Consider the following 23682-nt stretch of genomic DNA (forward strand, 5'->3'; position numbering starts at 1 on the left):
GAAAGCAAGCTTATGTAAACGTACTTTTACAAAAGTCTTAACTTTGTCACGAAAACAAAAATCTATGCTTTTTCATATTTGTCAATGTTCTCACACTTTCAAAGAATATATTAGCTTAGTCACTTTCTTATTTTTTTTACAAAACAAAATATCGAAGTCTTGAAAGTTGAATCCATATTATTGTAAATGTACATAAGAGTTTGTGATTACATATTTAGTGATTCTTGTATATGTGTTCAAGAAAGTTTCAATGGCTTAGCGGTATATGCTCTATATTTATGTCATACTAACCCGGGTTCGATCCTGTCCTTTGCATTTTTTTTTCATTTTTTACGAAAAAATGAATGAGATGACGTGGCAACTTCGGGCTCTCTGATTGGATGATTATATATGCTGATGTGGATACTCTAAGAGGGGTTTATATCTCCCTTTTAGTATAGTATAGATTTAGAGCAAAAACATAACTTTAAACCATAAAATCCTAACTATATATATCATGAGCCATAAAATCATAACTCTAAACCATAAAATTTTAGGTTATATACCCGTACATGTTTTTTTGTCATCTGCAGTACATGTATTAATAGCATCTGATATATTTTAAATTAAATGTAATTCTTTTCTAAATCGATATTACATAAATCTGCTAAATATATGTGCTTAAAAAATTATAATGTTTCATAAATCGTAATTAATAAATTTTTATTATTTTAAAATTAATATTAAAACTTTAAATAAATCAGAGTTTTCTAAACCAACTTATAATTAATGAGTAGACCTTTTTACAATTATTGTCAAAAGAGATATCAAGTAGAAACGGGTTGAACAAATAGTTTTTTTTTCTATTATGAATTAACAAACGGATTAATAATTTTACCAACAAAAAATAATCTCGCGCTTTCAAATCTCGGATCAAAATCTAATTACTTATTAAAGTCGTTCATCTCTAGCAATTTAGGAAATAAATAACTGAAATTAGAAGATATAATTTTTGAACAAAGGGGGTGTTAGTGGAACTTAGATTTCTATAGAGTTTTTTTTTTAACATCTTAACTTTATTAATATCAAAAGAGAGTTAACAGAGAACCAGAATCGAAACATACAACAAATACATTTTTAAGCTGAACATGATAATAGAAAAGTAATAACACGATGCTTCCTAACTCTATTGCAGGATAGACTGATTCGCTAACTTTTTCTATTGTTGTTCTCGGTCTTATATGATCTTGTGTTTGGCTGTCATCCATTGTGATCCAACACCTTTCATCACTTAATAGATCAGGAGGCACGGGCTATCTGTTACATCGTTGCCCATTCCATACACTTCCGCTGTAGGAGATAACATGATTTTTTGCAATCTCTATCCATTTCCAAAGAAACCCCTCATATTGACTTTGATAATCATTTGAAACCATCATCTTCCACCACATGTCTTCGCATAACCAATCCATCTTTCCTCCTATTATCAAGTAAAGATGTGACCCATCTCCTTGACGTAGTGAAAACACAATCATCCATATCAAATTCTTAAACGAATATGATATCCATATTAGTCCCCACAGCCATGGTGGTTTAAGATTCCTTCTTTTGTTCCAAAGGACTAGTGATTCTTTTGAGGAACTTATGGGAGATAATAAACCGTCGTGCCTGACTAGCCACGGAAACACGCCGACAACGCAGAACATCCAAGTTCTGTTTGTCCGAAGATGATACTCAACAATTAAGGAGGTAATAGACTCACCAATTAGGGAGAAACTGAATTCGTGAAAGATCTGATCCAAATCCCATACTGGCGCAATGAACCAATAGATAACCACCAGACTGTTTGTCCATGACGAGACAATTTCACCACGGCGGCGGGAAGGGAAGAGACACTGTGACGAGAAGACATGTCGCTTGAAACGAAAATACGTCCAAGATAACGATTTCGATGAAACCATACTTAATGATACAATACACTATAACACAGATAAATTGAAAACAGTAATTAAAAACGAGTACGAACCGACGCCGGCCGGTAGTTATCGCCGAGGAAAGTTTGTTCTGTTTTGTCGCCTTTGGGAGAGAAGAGGTGCGACGGTTTATTTCTATAGAATTTTTTTTTTTTTTTTAAAGTTGAGAGATTTGTTAAATTTAGAAAGAGTTGTAGAGAATTTTGTATATTGTGAAAATCTATGAAAATAAAATAATGTAATGATTTAAGAATTCAAGAGAAACAAGTAGTATGCTCAAAATCTTGTTTTGTGAGTTAAGATGTTACGAATTCAACTCTCAATAACATTTATTTTAATAGATTTGTAGAATCATTCAAATCTAAATTTTTCGAATAACAAATGATTTTGTATAAAATTATAGACAAACCAATAACACTAGATTTTAATAAAAATTTGAGAATCTATAAACTATTAACACTAGATTTAAAAATTCAAAGATTCATTATAAATCTAATTTCCGCTAACACCCCCCCCCCCCCCCCCCTCCAAAAAAAAAATTGTTACATTACAAGGGTAGGTAGTACAGATTATTGATATCTATGTTTGATAGCTCTATTAAAAGCTAAAACGGCTACCATATGCTAAAATAATCATTTATGTAAATTGTAAATAAAATATAATTATATGTATTTTAGTGATTTTTGGCTTTGTGCTAATATATCATCCTTTGCCATTATGTATTATTTATTTGGTGAAAAGAAAACAACATTTACAAATATATACATATAACTAGATTGATTTACGGAACTGCATATAAACCATATAAAATCAACTATTTCAGTACTTGTGCAGTTGTGTGTTGCTTAAATGAATCGTCTGTGGTATATATCATCAAAATTTAGAACCCTTAATAGTTGTGATTTGTGAATCGATGGAGTCATCGACGCACATAACAAGAAGCCAAGAAGGCTAGGGAAAACTCAGCAAGCCCCACAATGGAGATTGGAGACAGCTTTTATCCATTTTTTGTCGGTAAAATTAGTGTTGAGATTTTTTTTGAACAAAAATAATATTTGAGATTTTCCCGCAATATATAAAGAAATACACCTTTTGGCAAAATAGCTGTCGCGATTGTTTTTTGACCCTAGGTCGCGAATCGTGTGTGTGATCAGTGCTATTCCAATATGTGAACTATAGTTCTATCATTATATTTTCTTTTCTAACGATTGAGAAGTTCTTGATCCGAAATCCCGTACATTTTCATAGTAAGCAAAAATTATAGTAGTAAATAAATTATTTATAAGAGTAAATCTTTCTTAGCGAAAATTGAGCCTAATCTCTCTATCATTATTAAATAATTCAAAAAAAAAAGAAAATTGAGCCTATATTATTAAAACTCATACTATATGATTCAAAAGTTTTATTTGTTAGACTTTTCCTTGGTAGTTCTATCATTATGTATTTATAATAATATATAAAAAGTGTTCTCATAGCTTCCATGAAATGCATGTACGTAGGACTGACATTACGTGGATGACGTAAGTTTTTCTTTTAGATAAATCGTGTATTAGGCTACGTTTGATTCAATGAACTAATCGTGTATTAGGTATGTTTAGGGTTATTTATTTGAAAGGGCAAGGTTCCCATTTTGCTAGCCAGTCAACATTCTTTTATTTTTACTTATATTTTGTTAAAGACTTTCTCCTAGCTAGTGGAATATTGATAAGAAACATCTCACATCAGAAATACAAGAATTAATCTACTACTATATAAAGGATTAAGACCAATCTACTAATTGCCAATTAGTATTAAGTTGGAAGCTCATAATAAATATGAATCTAACATGGTATCAGAGTGATAAGATCCTTTGACCTAATTTACTACAACTACTACTACCATACTGATGTTGAGTCCTCTGTGGATGTTATTCCCATATTGTCCACGTTTCAGACCTAAATGTCTAAACGTGGGAGAGGGTATTGATAAGAAATATTTCACATCGGAAATATAAAAATTAATTTACTATTATATAAAGGGTTATGACCAATCCGCTAATTGTCAATTGATTTTAAGTTGAAAGCTCGTAATAAACCCGAATCTAACATGAAAATACATGAAACTCATGAAAGTTACGCTAATTGATTGCTATCTATTTTTGTAGTCATTTCTTAAAATATGAATTAACTCAAAATGTTTTTGAAAGATCGCAATGATATAATAGTACCAGTGACAACATGGCACGTTTCCTATCATCTCTGCAAATTATATTTTTGCTCCTTGACTTCCTATCCATCAACATTAGTTCATTGAATCAAACGTAGCCTTTTGATCGAAGAAAGAATCTCAAAACAAGTCATAGCCACTTTTTCAAAAAAAAAAAAAAAAAAAACAAGTCATAGCCACTCTTATTGGACTAAGGACAGATTAAATAGTGATTAAATATAACAATAACAATTACTATCTCGTCAAAAAAAATTCTCAAACTTGAAGCATATATTCAGTGGGACCTTACGATTTTAAAGAAGTACTTTAACTTTCTAACCTAACAATTTCTCATTAAGCATCTGTTCCACTAATTAATTCATTTTTAATATTGTTTACGAATTAAAAATGGTTCCATGACTTTTTGTTCAGTCATCACATTATAACCCAAGTTCTAGATAAAATGTAGTTTGTTCGGGTCAAATTTGAACAAACTAAAAAAGAGATTTACTTAGGTAAAAGATAATAATAAACTAATGTTTGTAGTTGGCTCACTTTAATATGTTTGTAACGTTCCTCTTCATTAAACCTACGATCCAACTCCAACTGTCTCTGACCCATTAAACATATAGTAAATGAATACATTTGTAATTTTGTATACTTTTGTATGACAGTCAATAAGTTTTAGATTTTTATTACTGTTATCATTATTAAATTAACGTTCGCTAGATTGGTTGAAAGTTGACCCAGCTGCTGAGTAGTCTTTTAACGTAGTGTGTGAGCCATATATGTGCGGGTCCACCGACTTGTGGGGATTAATGGCTTAAAGTCTTTCACACTATATATAAGTAGAAAAGTCTGTCGTCTTTGTATTGTATCAGGAAGATTCAGAACTCGAAAGTATTATTAATCTGGACAAAAAAGGAAGACTGACCAATACTTGCAAGAGTATCAGCTCTAACAATTATCCTTGTGTGCAATGCCGGTCTAGGATAAGCCGGAGAACGATGCGGCTGCAGCCCTGAATAGATAATTATTTGTCGGTCCACTATCTCCCAGATTATTCAATAGCTCAGTTGATTTGTGCTTGAGTTTGGTTTACTGTCGGTGGAGGATTCGGAGATTTATAACTTTTGTTTTGTTTTCTTATTGTTTTTTTTTAATATTATATAATGATAAGTCCGTAATGTTATGTTTGTTTTATTAAAAAAAAAGTCCGTAATGTTTGTAACTTTGTTTGCTTCAGGATCAAAAATATTCAGGGGCAGGCCTGCATGTGCGTCTGCTGTTGCCATTCCATATTGACCGACCAATAGAGGAACTAAGAGCATGTTTATTAAAGATTTTTTTGGTTGAATCTTTTAGCGTAGTATAAGATACAGTCTCTTAGCTTTTAATTAAAAAAATTAAAATACGTCTTTTATATTTCTTATCTAAGAGACGTCTCTTAGTTTTTTTAGTTAATAACTAAGAAACCGTATATTATATTACGCTAAGAAACTCAATCTAAGAAACCTACAATAAACATGTTTTAAGTCAATGCCGAGTTATATGAAGCAGTTGGTTTTTCCTAACCGGATAACTGGTTAACAAAATGCACCACCAACTCTCATAAAGTTGAGGAAAACACACAAACATCTGCGACTGTGTATAGTTTTATTTTCCTTTTCATATCAACCAATTAAAAACAGAATACATATAGGGGGTGATTGGTAGTTGCTGTAGGTGCTGTCCACAGCCCTATTTATTTCCACAGCACCAAATTCAGAGCAATCAAGCTTTAAATTTTTTTTTGAAACCACAGCTCTTAAAATATCCTACAGCTGTACAAGTGCTCTGCAGAGCCAAATATCCAAAGCAATTTTTTAGTGCTTCAATAAAATTCTACAGCAATAAAATCTAAAGCCACAGCAAAAAGTCTACAGATTTTTTTCTACAGCAAAATATTTAAAGCTACAGCCATTACCAATCGGACCCATAATCATTCCGTTTTCGTAAGTAAGATTTTCTACAGTTTTCACGTTTATTAAGAATATAATAAATATTTACAATTTATTTTTGTATACTTTCTAATAACTATTCACCAATAAAATTTAATCAATTTAAATATTCACAATTAATTTTTCTCGAAAATATACAAAATATTTTAAAAGTATAGAAATATATTTTTGTGGAACAAGAATAAACTTTAGAAAATCTTACTTTAGAAAAGGAATGAACTATTTTATTAGGGCAAACATCCAAAACAACACACAACTCCAACGTCTCATAAGCTCACGTCTGTAAGTTACGTCGTTACCCAAAACATGGTTTAACATTACATCGCAAAAGATAAGCCATATAGTTAGATAGTCGGCATAAAAAGTCGGCTGAGATAGAAGAAATCATTGTAAATCATTGTGATCATAAATCAAATTAAAAAAAAAAAACACTTTGGTTGAATTACATCCTTACTGTAGAAAAGATATAAAAGAACATTCATCAGACTAATATCACCACATGACTGAACATATTCAGTTGCTAAGGTGCTTCTGGTATTTTTTCATCAATTTATCAGTGATAATTTGGTAAGCTTTTTCAGTTGGATGATAAGAGTCAAAGAACACATGAGTCGATGGATCCGAACACGTGAAAGGAGTAAGTTTGTTGCACAATACAGCTAACGCAATTCTTCCTGTACCGCAACATCCTTTATCTGCCACTTTAAACCCTACACAATTACAAAAGCCATGCATATATAATATACCACTAGTATTAGCATTGATGTATGAAAGAAAATAAAATAAAATGCTATTCGTATCATATGATTACCGTATTTCGAAGAGTTTTTCATGATGTCATGAAGAGTTTCGTAAATGTCAATATATACTAGTTTACTGGGCAACTGTTTCTGCAGAGCATCCATACTAGATGATAACTTTGAGTTGAAATGAATTGCCATTTTGTTCAAAGTTTCATAACATTCTCTTTTGAAACCTCCAAAGAGTGTTCTTTGTGCAGGCACGCATCCAACTGGAACTGCGCTAAACACTCCTATTTTTTTCGCTCCGAGTCCAGATAGTTTCTAAATGTTGAAGGATTGAGATATTTTTTCAATTAGATGTTGTGGTTAAGTATAAACTATAACGGAAATAAAAACTCACTTTGATAAACTCTGAAGCCAAGTATGCCAAATATTCAGCGTATGCGTTACGACTGTATTCAAGCGATCGAGCCCAATAAGTCTCGCCGAGATCATTACTGCTAGCGACCACTAGAAACACACTTTTCTCCAATATAAACTTAACCTTTTCTTCTCCAAAGTGTTGCTTAATTTTTGACAAATATTCTTGAAAATATTGGAGTTGATCTGACATTGGTATTATAGACTGAAAATATAAAAAGTTGTAAGAAGTTTTTAAAAGATTGTAATAACAGCTAAAAGAAAATAACATGTATAAATATTTTATACCAATAGTTTAGATGTTAATGGATCATAACCGGAACCTCCAGAAGCAAATATTACACCCTTAAGAAGATCATTTGGCTTTAGTTTTGAGCCTAAGTATGGTGGTATCGTCTTTGCTATCCCCAATGTATTCGCTGTTTATTTTTGCAACATTGTTTAGTATGTGTACATTAAAAATGGGACAAAACATAAACGAATTATAAAACTTTTTATACCAATGATGTCTGATGGAACTTTTCCATCTGAAAATCTACCGGTAGGAATGCCACCAGGAAACTCTTTCCCATAAGGAGGAAAGTTAGACTTTAGAAGAGTTGGAATGTCATTATTATTTCCAGTATCCATTATCGAATCTCCTAATACTATTAATGCCGGAACTGTTGTGTTCCCTGAAGCATATTTTACAAAATGGATTTAGCGTGAGATTAATAAAAACATCGTTTTTGAAAATAATCAAATGTAATAATTTTGATTTATGCACCTTTGGTCTTGGTTGTGGTCACTTCTGCGACAAAAAACAACAAAAGAGAACATAGAAACCGCAGATCCATAATGATACCAAGAAAATGTTATGATTAATCGAGTGATGAATTCTTTTTGATTATTTCTTTTGTGTTTAGAAGATGTTGAGAAGATAGACCATTCATACACACATATATATATACGTTGTATATGAATAACTATTTTGCAAATGAAACTGTGTGTAAAGTATCCAGCTACTTTTTTCTTTTTATGAAAATAAGAGAAATGTATTATATGATACACCGAATCAAAAAGAAAAAGAAAAAAAAACACTATTTTACAAGGAATACAACGTACAAAATATTGTCTTAAAAGGAAACAAGAAATTCTGGTAATAATTTTAAAAGTGAATTCAAAATTTGAAATATAGAAACTAAATAAAAGAGATATATATTTATATATATATATATATATATATATTTACATTTATATTTATATTTATATATGATTATCTACTTTGTTAGGATTATGTATCGTTTTCATTACCTTAGTGTCATATGGATGAATGAACATGTGTGTGAGCCAGATCGTCTCTCCTTTGTATAAATAAGTTATGTATACATGCATGATAAATTGCACATTGATGAATAAGTATGACATCAGAAACGTTTGACGTCTTACTAGTTGATATACAGACTCTGTATATATATCTGACTGAGATATTTTCATTAAAATTGCATTTTCTTTTATTTTAAAATTTATACGGTCAAACGCGATCCCAGATAATGGAATTCAAATGCGGAGGAGGATCAAAGCCAAGAGAGGCCCGCACTAATGCATCCAAGAGCCTTGGATCAAAGCAATGCTTACAGACCAGCTCACATAATTCATGATCTTTGGATGCATGCATCAGGTCCGCGCCGCGCCTCCTGGAGGCTGGATGCATGGGGCCTGAACTGTAAAGATTGTTGAGCGAGAGAGAGATTTTTCGTTGCTTTATATATAAGCAGAATGTATTTGTGTGTACATGCAGAACCGGTTCTATGTTTTAAGCTAAAGCTCAGAAAACCAGTGTTTCAAGCACCAATTTCTTCGAAATATTTAGAGTGGATCAATGGAAGATGATCTAGTGGTTAGTGCTGTCAACTAGTGTTTCATGCACCAAAAGTTTAATTGAGTCTGCTTTAGCAGTCATATTATATATGTACCTATGAATGGTTTTGTAAGAGTTTTCGGTTTCTTCTTTTTTGAAATACTAATTTGTGATTTAAGAATAAGTAAACACTAGATTTTGATCCGCGCTTTCAAAGCGCGGATTTATTTATTTATTTATTTCAATTGACAAATATTTAGTAAATGTCATATTTTCATATATTTGTGTTTTATTTTATAAAAGACTTAAACTTTTTATCTTTATTTATCGTATTTCATTTTAAATGACTATTTATGTTAAAAAAAAATTAAACATTATTTCTTTAATGAATTAAGTTGATATAACTCTGATAAATTAATTTTATTATTTGGTTAATATTTTAATAAAAAATTATATACTTTTAATAAAGATTTATACTTTTCAGTGAAAAAATTTAATTGTTTTATGAATGCTTAAATTATATTAAGAAAAGAAAAGATTAAGGATAGTTGAAAAAAAAATATTTGAACTTGGACTCAATGGATCAAATGAAAAAAAATGTGAGAATTAGATGATTCCTTAATCGGCCCAAATGGCCCAAGAGAGATCTGATGTGGGCTGGATCCAAAAAAAAGACCCAATATAGATGGTTATTAATATTACTTGATTGTCTTTAATGAAACATGCATTGTTAGTAAAAAAAATGGCAGACTAAGGTAAAAAGGACAATATAATCCTGCTTTAATAGTATAGATTAAGGCGGTAAATGGAATGTATTTTTTTATTAATAGAATATCTAGAATTTGTTATTCATGAGTATTAAAAAAATACCAGTTTACTGAAAAAAAATATTTTTTGATTCCACACATTCTCACATAATTTAAAGGGTGATAAAAAGGAATGTGTGATATGAAATAATTTCAATATAATTAAAAACCAAATGTATAATATATATCATTCATTTAATTTTTCAAATTATCACTATTCCATTCTATTTTATTCTATTGATTTCAATTCCATTTATTCCATACATTCTTAAAATGAGTTAATCAGTTACAACATAATTGTAATAAGGTCCAAGACATTTTTGATATTGTTATCGTAAGGAAATGAATACACTGCTACTGCTTAATTTAGATGATATTATAACCTGTTGAATAAGATGAACAAGTAACAGAAAGATTCTCAATTAGATAAGAAAAAGAGTCAAAAATCTTCTAAAGATATTTTTAACCTACGAAAATTTTCCTGACGTTATGATTTTAGATTAATGTGGTCTATAAAAAGAATAGTATATATTGGAATTAATGTGAGATTGGATCACCAAATCAGCTCTCTCTATCCAGTATCATAATAATTATATTATACCAAACCGGGATAGATTCGGATTTAGAACCGGATCGGTTTACCTTAATATATCTTTGGTTAAACCCACCCGAACCCCTAAAAATCGGGTCTTTATATAACCCAGCAAGAATCGCCCCATCGGATCTGATGTTTCTTCGATCCAGCTTCTTCCCACCCGTAACCCTTAAAAACAACTCCTCGGATCCTCCGATTGTAGCACAGATTCTCTGAAACCCCCTTTTTTCTTTTATAAACAAAGGTAACGAAAATTTCAAACCTTTCTCACTCTCTTCATATGCAAAAAAAAAAAAACTCTGTCTTCTTAGCAAATCTCAAAAGGGTTTCTTTCTCCAGTGTAAAGGATCCGAATTTATCTCATTGTGTCACAAATTTGATCTCTTTTTTTTTTGCACTAACTTTTGTTGTTGTTATGATGATGTGTTTGGTTTTTGAATATAACTGTGTAATGCTGATTAGGTTCTGTCGGATGATGATGATTCAAAGTGTTTGTTTTTAATCTAAAGTTTTGTTTTTTTTTAAATTTTTTTAGGTGCAGTTTGTTATGATGGATGAATCAAACGAGATCATCCTTCAAAAATCGAAGAGGCTGACATCTGTCGTGTGGAACTACTTTGAGAGGGTGAGGAAGGCTGATGTCTGCTACGCTGTTTGCATTCAGTGCAACAAGAAACTCAGCGGTTCCAGCAACAGCGGGACGACTCATCTCCGGAACCATCTCATGCGCTGTCTCAAAAGAACCAACCACGACATGTCTCAGCTTCTGACTCCCAAGAGGAGGAAGAAGGAGAATCCAGTGACTGTTGCTACCATCGGTTTCGATGAGAGTCAGCAGCCGAAAGACGGTTACATTAGGCCTACTAAGTTTGATCAGGAGCAGCGTAGAGGGGATGAGATTGTTATGAGCCGAGGAAGCGGAGGAGGAGGAAGGTTTAGTCAAGAAAGGAGTCAGGTTGATCTTGCGCGTATGATTATACTGCACAACTATCCTTTATCTATGGTTGATCATGTTGGCTTCAAAGTGTTTGCTAGGAATCTCCAGCCCTTGTTCGAACCTGTGGCTATTACCACCATTGAGGAAACATGTATGGAGATTTACATCAGAGAGAAGCAGAGAGTGCAGCATACTCTGAGTAACTTATACGGTAAGATCAATCTCTCGGTGGAGATGTGGTCTTCAAGGGATAATGCTAGCTACGTCTGTCTAGCCTCTCATTATATCGACGAGGAATGGAGGCTGCAGAGGAACGTTCTCAACTTCATCACCTTGGATCCTTCTCACACTGAAGACATGCTCTCCGAAGTAATCATCAGGTGTTTGATGGAGTGGAGTCTCGAGAGCAAGCTTTTCGCCGTTACCTTTGATAGTTTCTCTGTTAGTGATGAGATCGTCCTGAGGATTAAAGACCACATGGCTCAGAGCAGCCAGGTCTTGATCAACGGGCAGTTATTCGAGCTGAGATCCGCCGCGCATCTCCTGAACGCTATCGTCCAAGACTGCTTGGAAGCTATGAGAGATGTTATCCAGAAGATTCGAGGAAGCGTGAGGTACGTCAAGAGCTCGCAGTCTACACAAGCGAGGTTCAACGAGATCGCTCAGCTCGCAGGGATCAACTCCGAGAAGGTGTTGGTTCTTGATTCTCTAGTTAGTTGGAACTCGACTTATGAGATGCTTGAAACCGTACTTGAGTACAAGGGCGCGTTTTGCCACTTGCGTGATCACGACCAAGGGTTTGATTCTTCCCTAACCGACGAGGAGTGGGAGTGGACTAGATCCGTCGCCGGTTATCTCAAGCTTGTGTTCGAGATCGCTGCTGATTTTTCGGGGAACAAGTGTCCTACAGCGAATGTGTACTTTGCCGAGATGTGCGACATCCACATCCAGCTGATCGAATGGTGCAAGAGCCAGGACAGTTTCTTGAGTTCTTTAGCAGCGAAGATGAAGTCGAAGTTTGATGAGTACTGGAACAAATGCAGCCTCGTGTTAGCGATCGCTGCTATTTTAGATCCGAGGTTCAAGATGAAGTTGGTGGAGTATTACTACTCTAAAATCTACGGCAGCACGGCTCTGGACCGTATCAAGGAAGTGTCTAACGGTGTCAAGGAGCTTCTTGACGCGTACTCGATCTGCTCTGCCATTGGTGATGACTCTTCCTTCTCTGGTGGTGGCTCGGGGTTAGGTAGAGGTGGTATGGACGCTAGAGATAGGCTGAAAGGATTCGACAAGTTTCTCCACGAGACTTCTCAGAACCAGAACACGACGTCTGATTTGGACAAGTACTTGTCTGAGCCTATCTTTCCCCGTAGCGGGGAGTTCAACATTTTGAATTACTGGAAGGTACATACGCCGAGGTACCCTGTTCTCTCTATGATGGCACGTGATATTCTTGGGACGCCTATGTCAATCCTTGGGGCTGATTCGGCATTTGACTCTGGGAGACCGGTGGTTGATGAGAGTAAGAGTTCTTTGAACCCTGATATTAGGCAAGCTTTGTTTTGTGCGCATGATTGGTTGTCTACAGAGGCAGAAGGTACAGTTTCAGACTCTTTATTTATATCTTCTTAGAAGCAATTGGTCATCAAGTATACTACTGACTTTGCCTTTTGAATTTTATAACGAGCAAAGAAGTTCAACCATTGTCTAGACAATATGCTCAAGCTTTGTGAAGAGAACAACAAGTTCAAGGTACTGAGCTTCATCTGTTCCTCTCTCATCTTTTTTCTTACATCTTTATTCAACAAATTGAAGGTGTTTTCTTGCTTATGAATTGGTGTTCATCGTTTTGCAGGTGGTGAAGAGAAAGCAGAATGTCTTTAGATGTATGGTGAAGATTTGAAGTACAGAGTTTTAATTTATAGTTTGCAATTTCTAGTTATGCATTAGAAAGATTAAATTTATGAGAGACAATTGTTACATTGTTCTTGTAACAAAAATAATACTCCAGTTTAAAAGCAAAGGGAAACAAGTTAAAGCAGTCAATATTCTCTTCTTATTAATTTCATTGTATGAACACACAGACTTATGATAGGACTAGAAATCAATAAGAGAGCAAAAGAAACTGAAATAAATTCATTTCTGTAATAATGTTAATGTAACAAATATATGATTTAAAAAAGGATATATTTCGTAGTACAGTGCCCAAAAAAGAGAGTAAATGAAACCAATGATAAAAATTAAAAACAAATCAAAAACAGTAGAATCATATAGTGAAGCTACCTGCAGAGTATAATATAACAATGAAGAGAAAAAAAGAGAGGAAAGTGTATGTGTGTTAAGGAGAGTTTTTACGTTCTCTTGTTGGGTTCAAAGACGTATTTGATCAACGAATCTTTGATGGAAAGCATCTCAGGAAACTCCTTACTAAGCTTGGCACCATCCATCTCGTTGTTGCTCCTTGCCGCCACAATGACCTTAGCCTGTTCCTCCAAAGTGAAGTTGGACCACTTGAAACCCGGCTCGATGTAGCTCTTGTACATCTCTAGTATCTCGTTATGGCTCACCACTCCCGGATTGGTGAAGTTCCAAACCCCCCTCAGGTTCCTCTTCGCCATCTCGATCGAGATTGGCAAGAGCTCGTCGAGTATGGTCATGCTGTTCGGGATGTTCACCACTTTGTTGTACCGCGAGATCTTCGTGATGAAGTTCCTTGGGTTGTTCAAGTCGGATGAGATTGGCATCCGCACTCTCAACGTGCATACGTTGTCGTATTCTCTTAGAAGCTCTTCCACCATCGCCTTTGTCTTTGAGTAGAAGGAGCCGGTGAAGTTGGGTTTGTCTTCTTCCTTGAAGCCAATCCCTGAGCCTTCTGGATGCGCAGCGTCGTACTCAAATATACAACCAGTAGCGAAGTTCATCATCAATAAACCATTCTCTCTGCAAACATCTGCTAGAGTCAAAGTGCCAGCGACATTGGCTCGGATAGTCTCAGTTTTGTGTGACTCACACCAGTCAACATTGGGTCTGCCCGTTACACCGGCGGCATTGAAAACATGAGTAGGTTTGACACTGCGAATATCCGCCATTACAGAAGCTCTATCCTCTAGTCTCCCTTTCCCATACTCGTATGCAATCCCTTGCTTCTCACACAGCTTCCCTAGAAGACCACCGAGCCACCCGGTCCTGCCGTATATAAGAAACTTAAAGGGTGTTTTGTTGTCTCCAGAAGGAGTAACCACAGTGAACGTCTGATTACCATCTGCAACATCCTTGTGCTCGTCGTCACAGCTATCACAGAGTCTATCACCAGGCATCATCAGCATCCTTGGATGAGGCAGGAGCGCTCCAGTAACATCTCCCCACCAATCAGGGTTCTCAGTGTACCACTCCATCGTCTTCCTCAGCCCTTCCTCCCAAGTGGTTCGTTCCGACCATCCCAGTTTCTTCAGCTTCTGGTCGTCGAGGAAGTACCTCTGGTCATTAAACGGCCGGTTCTCCACAAACTGAATTGTAGAGTCAGGGTCAGTTCCAAAGAGCTTGGAGATGTCATTCGCCACATCAATCACTCTCCTCTCTCTCGTCGTCCCAATATTATAAACATGGTTAACTTCACCTTTGTGTAGAACAACCTCAAACGCCTCAGCAACATCTTCACAATACAAATAACTCCTAACATTAGATCCATCCCCATGGATAGGAAGCGGCTTCCCATTCATAGCCAACAACATGAACTTAGGTATCAACTTCTCAGGAAACTGATTCGGACCATAAACATTATTCCCACGCGTGGTTATAACCGGTAAACCATACGATCTCCCATACGCCATCACAAGCATCTCAGCACCAGCTTTAGTAGCAGAGTAAGGATTAGTCGGAAGCAGCTGAGAAGCTTCATGGTTCCCCACAGAAGCATCCTCATCAGTCTCTCCGTAGACCTCATCTGTACTCACGTGGATAAACCTCCTGATCTGTTGTCCAGTGACTTTGCAAGCTTCTAAAAGCACGTGCGTGCCGTAGATATTGTTCTTGGTGAACTCGAAGCTGTTGCCGAAGGAGTTGTCGACGTGGGTCTGAGCGGCGAAGTGCATGATGGTGTCGATGTTCTCGGTGATGAGAAGGTAGCTGACGAGGTCGTCGCTGGCGATGTCGCCCTTGACGAACTTGAAGTTGGGTGAGGATTTGGAAGGGTTAAGGTTTTTGAGGTTGGAGCAGTAGTCGAGCTTGTCGAGGACCACGATTTTGTAGTCGGGGTAGGTGCGGACTAGCCTGTTGGCCACGTGGGAGGCGATGAAACCGGCGGCTCCGGTTATGAGGATGTTCTTGGGCTTATATGTAGTCATTGTGATGCGAGAGCTATAATAATATCTGCAGCAACACCATAAACAATGAAAAGTGCATGCATATAAGAAGAAAGGTTTTGTTACAAAACTCGCACCTTTTAGCAAACCAAGCAATTTCAACTCTAAAAGGTGAAAAACTGCAAGTAGAAAAACTTTATGGGATAAAATGTAATTTAGTGAAATAGACTAGAGATGAAAACACGATTGACACGTGTTAAATCCATTAAATCGATTAAAAAAGAACAACTCATTCAGATCTATCCTTTTGAAAACCCACTCATGAGATTCAGTAAACAGGAAGCTAAGGGGGGTGTTATTGAATACAGATTTTTAGTAGAATTAATCTACGCGATTAGTACGAAAAGCTACAGCTATTTGAGGAATCCAGATCGGGAGAAGGCAGATCCAGATCCTAAAGTGTGACAAATGTAGTAATCAAATGTTCAGATTGAGTAGAAGATCCAATGGCAAAAAGATGAACAAGGTTCGCAGATTACAGAAAATCAACAAAAAGAATCAAAATACAGACTCGCACATTAATGAAATAGCTAAGAAAGTATATAGAATTATGATACAGAAAGTGGTCGGGGTACGTACCGGGTCGAATGTCAGATCAAGATCGAGATCAGTCTCAAGTTAAAAGAAGGTCTCGAGATGTTTAGAGAAGGAAATGGGATCAATGGAATATAAGAGTGAAGGACTAATAAGAGAAATGAAGAAGAAAGAGAGGGAAGGATCTTAACGAGCTTCAGAAAACGGTAAGCCCCTGAGACAGTTACGGAGAACCAGTGGACTCCCGCAAATTACCAAACTGCCCTTACTACGCTTTTAACAGTTACGGTTCAATTTTTAGTGGTTTTTTTTTTCTTTAATTTACCAACCGAAAATATAGGCAACGCACATGTCCGCTTGAGTTTCGGTGTTCAATCCGGATATCGGTTCGGTTTCGGTTCGGTTTTTTTTGGTTTTCGGTATTTCGGTTAGTAAAATATAACTACCATTCTAAATCCATATTTACTTCGGTTCGGTTCGGTTTATATACCGTCGGTTTTTGGTTTATTCGGTTTTATACCAAAAAACATAATTATTTTGTTTGAGATCATATTATATGAATTTTAAAGTCATATTGTCAACACACTCATTTATTAAAAATATATTACATGTTCAAATAAATGAACAAAAAAGTAAAAATGCTTCTACCATCAAATAAAATAATCAAATCTATAACTAAAATCAAAGCTTGAAATTTTGAAAATAAAAATATGAAACAAAACAGAAACATGAAAGAAAAGTTTTTCCCCTCTTCCATATTTAGTGTTCATTAAAGTCATGCTTTTTCAATTGAAAATTTTCCATTAATTATTGTCCATCAAATTTATAATATTCATATTAATTTAGTGAAGAATAAAATAAATCAAAAAGATAAAAAAAAGACTTAGAAAATAAGATGTCTGAATTGCGATATATTTTTATTTAGTTATAGTTCAAGTGTTTTACAAATTAAAGTTTTTTATTACTATAAAATCATGGTAATAATTATTAACACAAATTTAACTTATGTAACAAACAGATTTTCATGTATTGTTATAAAATAGATACATATTTACATGTTTCTACTTTTAATCGGTTTTGTTCGGTTTATTCGGTTTAATCGGTTATATACCAAACCATATCCAAATCCTACGGTTTTTATAAAATTATATCCATTCGTTTTATATGGTATATACCAAAACCAAATCATATTATCTATTTCGGTTCGGTTCGGTTCGGTACGGTTCGGTTTTACCATATCGAACAGTCCTAGTTTTCGTAGTAATTTTTAAGAACGAGGGCATCTTATTTGGGCCTTAATTATCGCTGTTTTAACCATTTATAAAGTCCGTTATCGTTTATGGGCCTTGCCCTCTTTTATTCACAAGTATTAGAAAAAGGGTCACTTCTGCCTCCCCAGATGTTTGTAGAGTATTGATCCGTTGAAATCAACCATCTTTTTTCCCAGGATATTTTTGGGCTCAACCATCAAATTTTATTTACCAATCCGTAGATACAAAATTTCAACCTTATAAATTTTTTAACTCCACCTACAATACCAAAATCTAGTAGCACCTAAAAAAAGATCTTACACTACATAAGCTTAAACAACATTTATAAAATGTATACAAGGTTTTGTAAAAAAAAAAACATAAATAACATTGTATTTTTCACCACTGCGAGAACGAATTGATCCTATGAGTTGGGATAAACCTCTTAAACAACTTGATTAACCCCCAAACCAAGAGTACAAAGCTTATTTAACATTTTACCAAAGAAAAAAAGCGTGTAACAATCTACTTCTAGCCACTAGTCAAACTTTGTCAGAAAAAAAAAACCCCTCAGGCAAACCTAACTTAAGAATTCTAATCATAGCCCAAAACGCTTGGAACCCAAGGATCGGAATAGAGATATCTTATCCAACCAGAAGGTGCTTCTTCTCAGTTAGGAGATTCCATGTGATGATAAGTATATATTAGCATTTGACTCTTGCATAAGAAGGTTGAGAAGACCTTACCGGATGCACTATGACGAGAGTCTCCGGCACCCGCTACACCTTCCCAGGTCAAGCCTTTTACTCTGGATCTTTTGACCTGCTAGTCTGCTACATGTATTTTATATCAATATAATGTATAATGTATTCGGTTAGGGAGGCGATACAAAATTTTGAAAATAATATAACTAGAGTACATGATCAATTTGATGTTAGAAAAGGAGACTACACATGATCATTTTGACGTTTTGGAAGATATGCATTATAAAGTTGACATTTTGTTCCTTTCAAGGAAATAATACTTTAGTTGAGGATCATTGTTTGCGGCAAAAATTAATGGCACGTTACGTATTGGAGTTGAGCTTGTTCATTTTTTCGTATCCATTAATTTTCGTCCACATGTATATATTTTATGTGTTTTGTATTCCCTTATTACGACTGGAGTTAATCGTGAGAAGATAAGTATTTTAACGTTTACAAATCAATATAACAATGTACTTTCTTAATGTTTACGTAACATTTTATTGATCCTCTCTACTACACCTGATCAATTAATCATTGCATCTCAGATTTCATAATTTTTCCATACCACGTAAACGTTGGGTAAACACTTTTTAGACCTTATAATCGAAAAATTGATGAAGAAAGTCAAATAAAAGACAAATGAGAAGTACTCGTGATATTTGACATTTGCGTAACGTTAAGTTACTTAAAAAGAAGAAATGTAGTTGTCCAACGCTTTGTATAAAGATCGCGTGACTTGGTTTGTAATTTAGGTCATCAGCGAGATGGCTTAGTCAAATTATTATTGATTTACAACATTGATTAAGCTTTTTATTTCTTTGGTTGGTCAAGATATGGATTAGTTAATAATACAAAACAAAAAGTATAAATTTATTGGATAAGGACTACAAGAAAAACCTCATGCAACGTTCAAAAAAATATACATGCAAAACGAATTTCTTCACAAGTGGCCATTTTCTAAACATACTTTTAAAAGTTTTCTTCTTCTTATCGTTTGATACAAATTTCTAGTTTTTATTAGTACATTTCTGAGGAGAGAAGTTTCCGCGATGTTCAATTCCTCTGTGATTCACAAGTGCTCATCAGTCATCAACTTTTTCAAATCAGGAGACAAATGAGTTTCATGGAATCCTTCACAATACTCGGATGCATTGCTTCCTATAAGACGCTACTGTGATCTTTTATTAGAATATATACCATGCATATGGTCATGAACACATTGTTTTTTTTTTTGAAAAAAAGCAAAGTTAAGTTTACAGTCATGAACACATTGCTCAACGTCACTGATTACAATTATATTCGGATTAAGTACGTATGCAACATCTGAAAATTCATAATATAGTTAGATGAACTGAACACCGATTAAGTATATTTTATTAAATTCAAATATGTATATATTTTTAGATAGATATATCTTTGATTGCGTGTTTAAAGCATGTTTTTTTTTATAACATGGTTTTCTGTTAGGTCAAAAAATTTAAACGCAATTGATTTTGTCTTAGTTACACTTTTATGTCGATGGTCCATATGGCTGTCTGATTATCAACGTCAAGGACCAAATACTTTATACTTGTATATAAAAAAAGAAGAGATATATAAGGTTAAGAACTAAACAACAATACGTATGAATAGCTTTACCTGTGTTACATCAGATTATGTATTGAATGGTAAATCATAAAACACGTTCAAATACTTGTTGTTCGTGTCTTACGTGACCTATATATATATATATATACTCCCTCTATTTCAATATATGGGCCCCCCTTCAATATATATGTGGTTTTGATCTTTTTTTTGTTTCACAATTTAATTTGTTTTCAAAGTCCAATAAAAAAAAGTAAAGTGATAAAACAATATTTAAACAAAAAAATTAAAAGAAATTTTAGAAATATTTATTTGACTGGTCACTTTTTCTGTTTGATTAAATGCTAAATACAAATATATTTTAATCCATGTGCTTTCAATCAAAACTAATTATAATTTGAAACAGATGAAGTATACTAGTTTGGTTAGAATTATTGTTTTCATTTCATAAGAAAAAAGATTTTATTTTTTTGTATAAAGTTTTTTTTTTGGACAATATATGTTAGCATTATGTTAGCATGCATTTCTTATTTTTAAAGTTAATCAATTAAAAAAACACCAAAGGTTTTACAACATATGTTAGCACTAGCATTCATTTCTTATTCTTTTTAAAAGTAAGGTGCTCTTGTTGGATATAGTAGAACATACAACGAGCAAATGTTAGTATTTGTTATTTTATAATTTCTTGTCCAGGGGAATGTCGAATGTAAACCACACAAAAAGTTCCAAAACTCAATCCACAAGAAAAAAATGATTGGTCAGGAGTTATCCTAGATCAGGGCCGGGCCTGACATATGTAGGCCCAGAAGCAACCAAAATTTATTTGGCCCTACAATAACTCTTTTTAAAAAAATCGTTGCTAGTTTGTTGTATATGCGTTTCGAACTCAGTCCCCTAGGTTAATTAGCAACCAAATTTTGCCATCTGAACTATCAGACATTTGATGTAATTGGCCCCTAAATTAGTTTTAACACTATCGGCCCTCAAGCTAATGCTTGATGAGCTTGTGCTCAGGCCCGCCCCTGTCCTAGATAAATCAAGTGGAATATTTCGAGAGCTCGAGCTCAATCGAGAAGACATTTAATTAAGCGTCTCCCTTGGACGTCGTTTTCGCATTTTGCAATATTATTTCGGAATATTCATGAAACTGGAATATCCAAAGAAAAAAATTACACCTGACATAGTAAATTTTATTTTAAATGATTGAAACCAGACTTATACAGTTTATAATCTCATAAACGCACATAATTCTGTAGCTAGTTTTGATCCTTTTGGATTTGAAACCCTTAGCCTATTCACTCTTTGACTACATCCTATTTCCAATACGGAAATTTTAATTTTAAAGAATAATAATCGATGAAGTCTTACTAGTCAAATATCAATTTAATTAAATTCTTTTTTATTTAAAAATTTATTTTATAGAAATTTGGATAGATTATACGCATGCTTAACGTGTTCATGTCATTTTGTAATTTGTAACAAATATGAAATACGTAACTTTCTTGGTAGAAAAAGTAGACACAGCCAAATGTGGACCTCATATATATAGTCGGTCGTACGCATTCAATCTTTTGCTCTTTGCTCTATAAAGAAAGTCATCTTCTATTACAAATCACCGTCATTAGTCTCTATATTAGTTCTCTCTTCTTTGCAAAACTTCTGCCTCCATAAGAACAGAACAGAGCAAAGAAGAAAAGCTGAAGCTTTGTTATTTTGAAGTAAATCAAATAGACTCTCTTTCTTCTTTTGTATGAGACAGAGAAGCTTCTTATGGAGTTCTTTACTGCAGATGGTTCTTTCTCCATGTGGAAAGATGTTGCTGGAATCGCAGGTAAAAACTTTAATCTGCTTTTGATTCTGTTCACTGTGGTTTTTCTTTGGTACGTTTTGATTCCTTTTTAGTTTAATGGATATACATATATTGCATCTGGCTTTATTGCCATGAGTATCACCAAATCAAGAGATATGTCTGGCCATTTCTGGTCTGCTCTTTTCTTCTTTGGCACTAAAAACAAGAACTCTAGCTTGATGTTTACTAGTGTTGCATTGTTTGTTCTGTTTCAGGTAACATATTTGCATTTGGGCTATTTGTTTCACCGATGTGAGTTCTTCTTCTTCTTCATCATCATTTACTAATTTTATTAAATTTGGACTTGTCCTTGGATTCCAACTTAGACCAGTTGGCGAGAAATTGAATGGCTCTAGTTTCTTATATATTAGTGTTGGTTCCTTCAAATTTTCAATGTGAGATTTAAACATGCCCTCTCAAGATGTGATGACTATTATCAGTCCATCTCGAACCGGATCCCTTAGGACCGATAATAAACTTTTTTTTGGACTACCCTATCTGAATCAACAAATGAAACTCTGATATTATATTAAATTTGAAATTATCATAGGCTTCCAACTTAAATCCAATTGGCGATAAGTAGATTAGTCTTACCTATTTATATATTAATGTTGGATCTCAACAAATCTTGTACTCCTTGCTTGTAATAAACATAGTTTTCTTCTTTATCTATACACTTCACTGGTTTCTTTCTCATTTATATGTGGGTGTGTGTCTGTTTTTTATCTCCAGGCCAACATTTAGGAGAATCATGAGGAACAAATCTACCGAGCAATTCTCTGGTTTACCATATATTTACGCTCTCTTAAACTGCTTGATCTGCCTTTGGTATGGCTCACCTTACGTATCCCAAAGAAACTTCATGCTTGTGACTGTTAATGGCGTTGGAGCCACTTTCCAGCTTTGTTACATTATCCTCTTCATCTTGCATACAGACGAGAAAACCAAGGTTTCTTGATTGATTCTTTCACATGAAAAAAATGTTTAAAAATGTTGGTTATATCTCTAATCAAGATCTTGAATCATGGCAGATGAGGATGCTTGTTTTGCTTCTTGTGGTGTTTGCTGTGGTTGCGTTGGTTGTAGCTGGAAGTTTGCAGATACCTGAGAAGGTCACACGATGGTACCTTGTCGGGTTCTTGAGCTGCGGTTCTCTTGTCTCGATGGTTGCTTCGCCCTTGTTTGTTATTGTAAGTTTCAAAGAAACCCAAGCAAATAGTTTCATGTGTTCAGCGTTGTTTATTGCTTAAGTTGTCTTGTGTTTTTCAGAACTTAGTGATTCAGACAAAGAGTGTTGAGTTCATGCCGTTTTATCTCTCTCTATCGACTTTCTTGATGAGCGCTTCCTTCTTCATGTTCGGACTATTCAACAGTGACGCCTTTGTTTATGTAAGTTTTACTCTTCAGTGAGTGTGATTGTAGTTTGTGTTATTTCTCTTAAAAGTATTAACAAACCTTTTTTTGAAAACTCAGACACCAAATGGAATAGGAACGGTTCTTGGTATTGTGCAGCTATCTTTGTATTGCTACTACCACAGAAACTCTATAGAGGAGGAAGCAAAAGAGCCCTTGATTGTTTCTTATGTGTGAGTTTCAGCAAAGAAGCTAGTTTTGATGGCTCAATTGCTTAAGATTATGTGAGACCACATGAAAGATTCACTGATGTGGGTTTTGTTTGTGTGTGTGATGGAGATCTCTGGTAGGTTGATTTTTAAGAACATTTGTTCATATATTGTTTGTTCTAAAAGATTATTCTATTTGTTTGTCAATAAGATTTTTTTCTTTGTTATAGAACATTTGCATCAAATTGTAGCAATTGGTTCATAAGATATTGCTTTTTTTTTTCTTTTTCCATTTGGCCTATCTAAACAAATAAACACA

General features: G+C 34.3%; 4 protein-coding genes across 8 annotated transcripts; 2 read left to right on the plus strand and 2 right to left on the minus strand.

Moving 5' to 3' along the window:
• Positions 1-4321: 4321 nt before the first annotated feature.
• On the minus strand, positions 4322-8135 carry LOC106367899 (GDSL esterase/lipase At3g14820). Its single transcript, XM_022694109.2, has 6 exons — positions 8066-8135; positions 7800-7973; positions 7588-7718; positions 7280-7504; positions 6948-7200; positions 4322-6846 (listed from the first exon to the last, which is right to left on the minus strand). Exons 1-6 carry the CDS (start codon positions 8133-8135, stop codon positions 6650-6652), a joined length of 1050 nt encoding a protein of 349 aa, XP_022549830.2. The 3' UTR covers positions 4322-6649.
• Positions 8136-10625: 2490 nt separating this feature from the next.
• Positions 10626-13523, plus strand: LOC106349262 (zinc finger BED domain-containing protein RICESLEEPER 1). Of its 4 annotated transcripts, none has more exons than XM_013789212.3 (4): positions 10626-10784; positions 11076-13074; positions 13170-13229; positions 13333-13523. In XM_013789212.3, exons 2-3 carry the CDS (start codon positions 11088-11090, stop codon positions 13208-13210), a joined length of 2028 nt encoding a protein of 675 aa, XP_013644666.2. In that variant the 5' UTR covers positions 10626-10784; positions 11076-11087; the 3' UTR covers positions 13211-13229; positions 13333-13523. The 4 variants fall into 4 exon arrangements, with proteins under 4 accessions (XP_013644666.2, XP_048595304.1, XP_013644657.3 ...); XM_048739347.1 differs by having other exon boundaries at positions 10652-10784; positions 11082-13074; XM_013789203.3 differs by having other exon boundaries at positions 10739-10880.
• Positions 13524-13598: 75 nt separating this feature from the next.
• On the minus strand, positions 13599-16645 carry LOC106349276 (trifunctional UDP-glucose 4,6-dehydratase/UDP-4-keto-6-deoxy-D-glucose 3,5-epimerase/UDP-4-keto-L-rhamnose-reductase RHM3). The gene is made up of 2 exons (XM_013789222.3): positions 16418-16645; positions 13599-15845 (listed from the first exon to the last, which is right to left on the minus strand). Exon 2 carries the CDS (start codon positions 15818-15820, stop codon positions 13829-13831), a length of 1992 nt encoding a protein of 663 aa, XP_013644676.2. The 5' UTR covers positions 15821-15845; positions 16418-16645; the 3' UTR covers positions 13599-13828.
• A 4828-nt stretch (positions 16646-21473) lies between these two features.
• LOC111198801 (bidirectional sugar transporter SWEET2-like) lies at positions 21474-23628 on the plus strand. 2 transcript variants are annotated; one of them, XM_022688102.2, is made up of 6 exons: positions 21474-21783; positions 22017-22053; positions 22534-22750; positions 22833-22991; positions 23071-23190; positions 23275-23628. In XM_022688102.2, the coding sequence occupies exons 1-6, from the start codon at positions 21723-21725 to the stop codon at positions 23389-23391; spliced, it is 711 nt and encodes a 236-aa protein (XP_022543823.2). In that variant the 5' UTR covers positions 21474-21722; the 3' UTR covers positions 23392-23628. The 2 variants fall into 2 exon arrangements, with proteins under 2 accessions (XP_022543823.2, XP_022543819.2); XM_022688098.2 differs by having other exon boundaries at positions 21521-21783; positions 21992-22053.
• Positions 23629-23682: the final 54 nt, after the last annotated feature.

Source organism: Brassica napus, chromosome A1 (assembly GCF_020379485.1).
Source record: "Brassica napus cultivar Da-Ae chromosome A1, Da-Ae, whole genome shotgun sequence".
In the NCBI taxonomy this organism is placed as follows: domain Eukaryota; kingdom Viridiplantae; phylum Streptophyta; class Magnoliopsida; order Brassicales; family Brassicaceae; genus Brassica; species Brassica napus.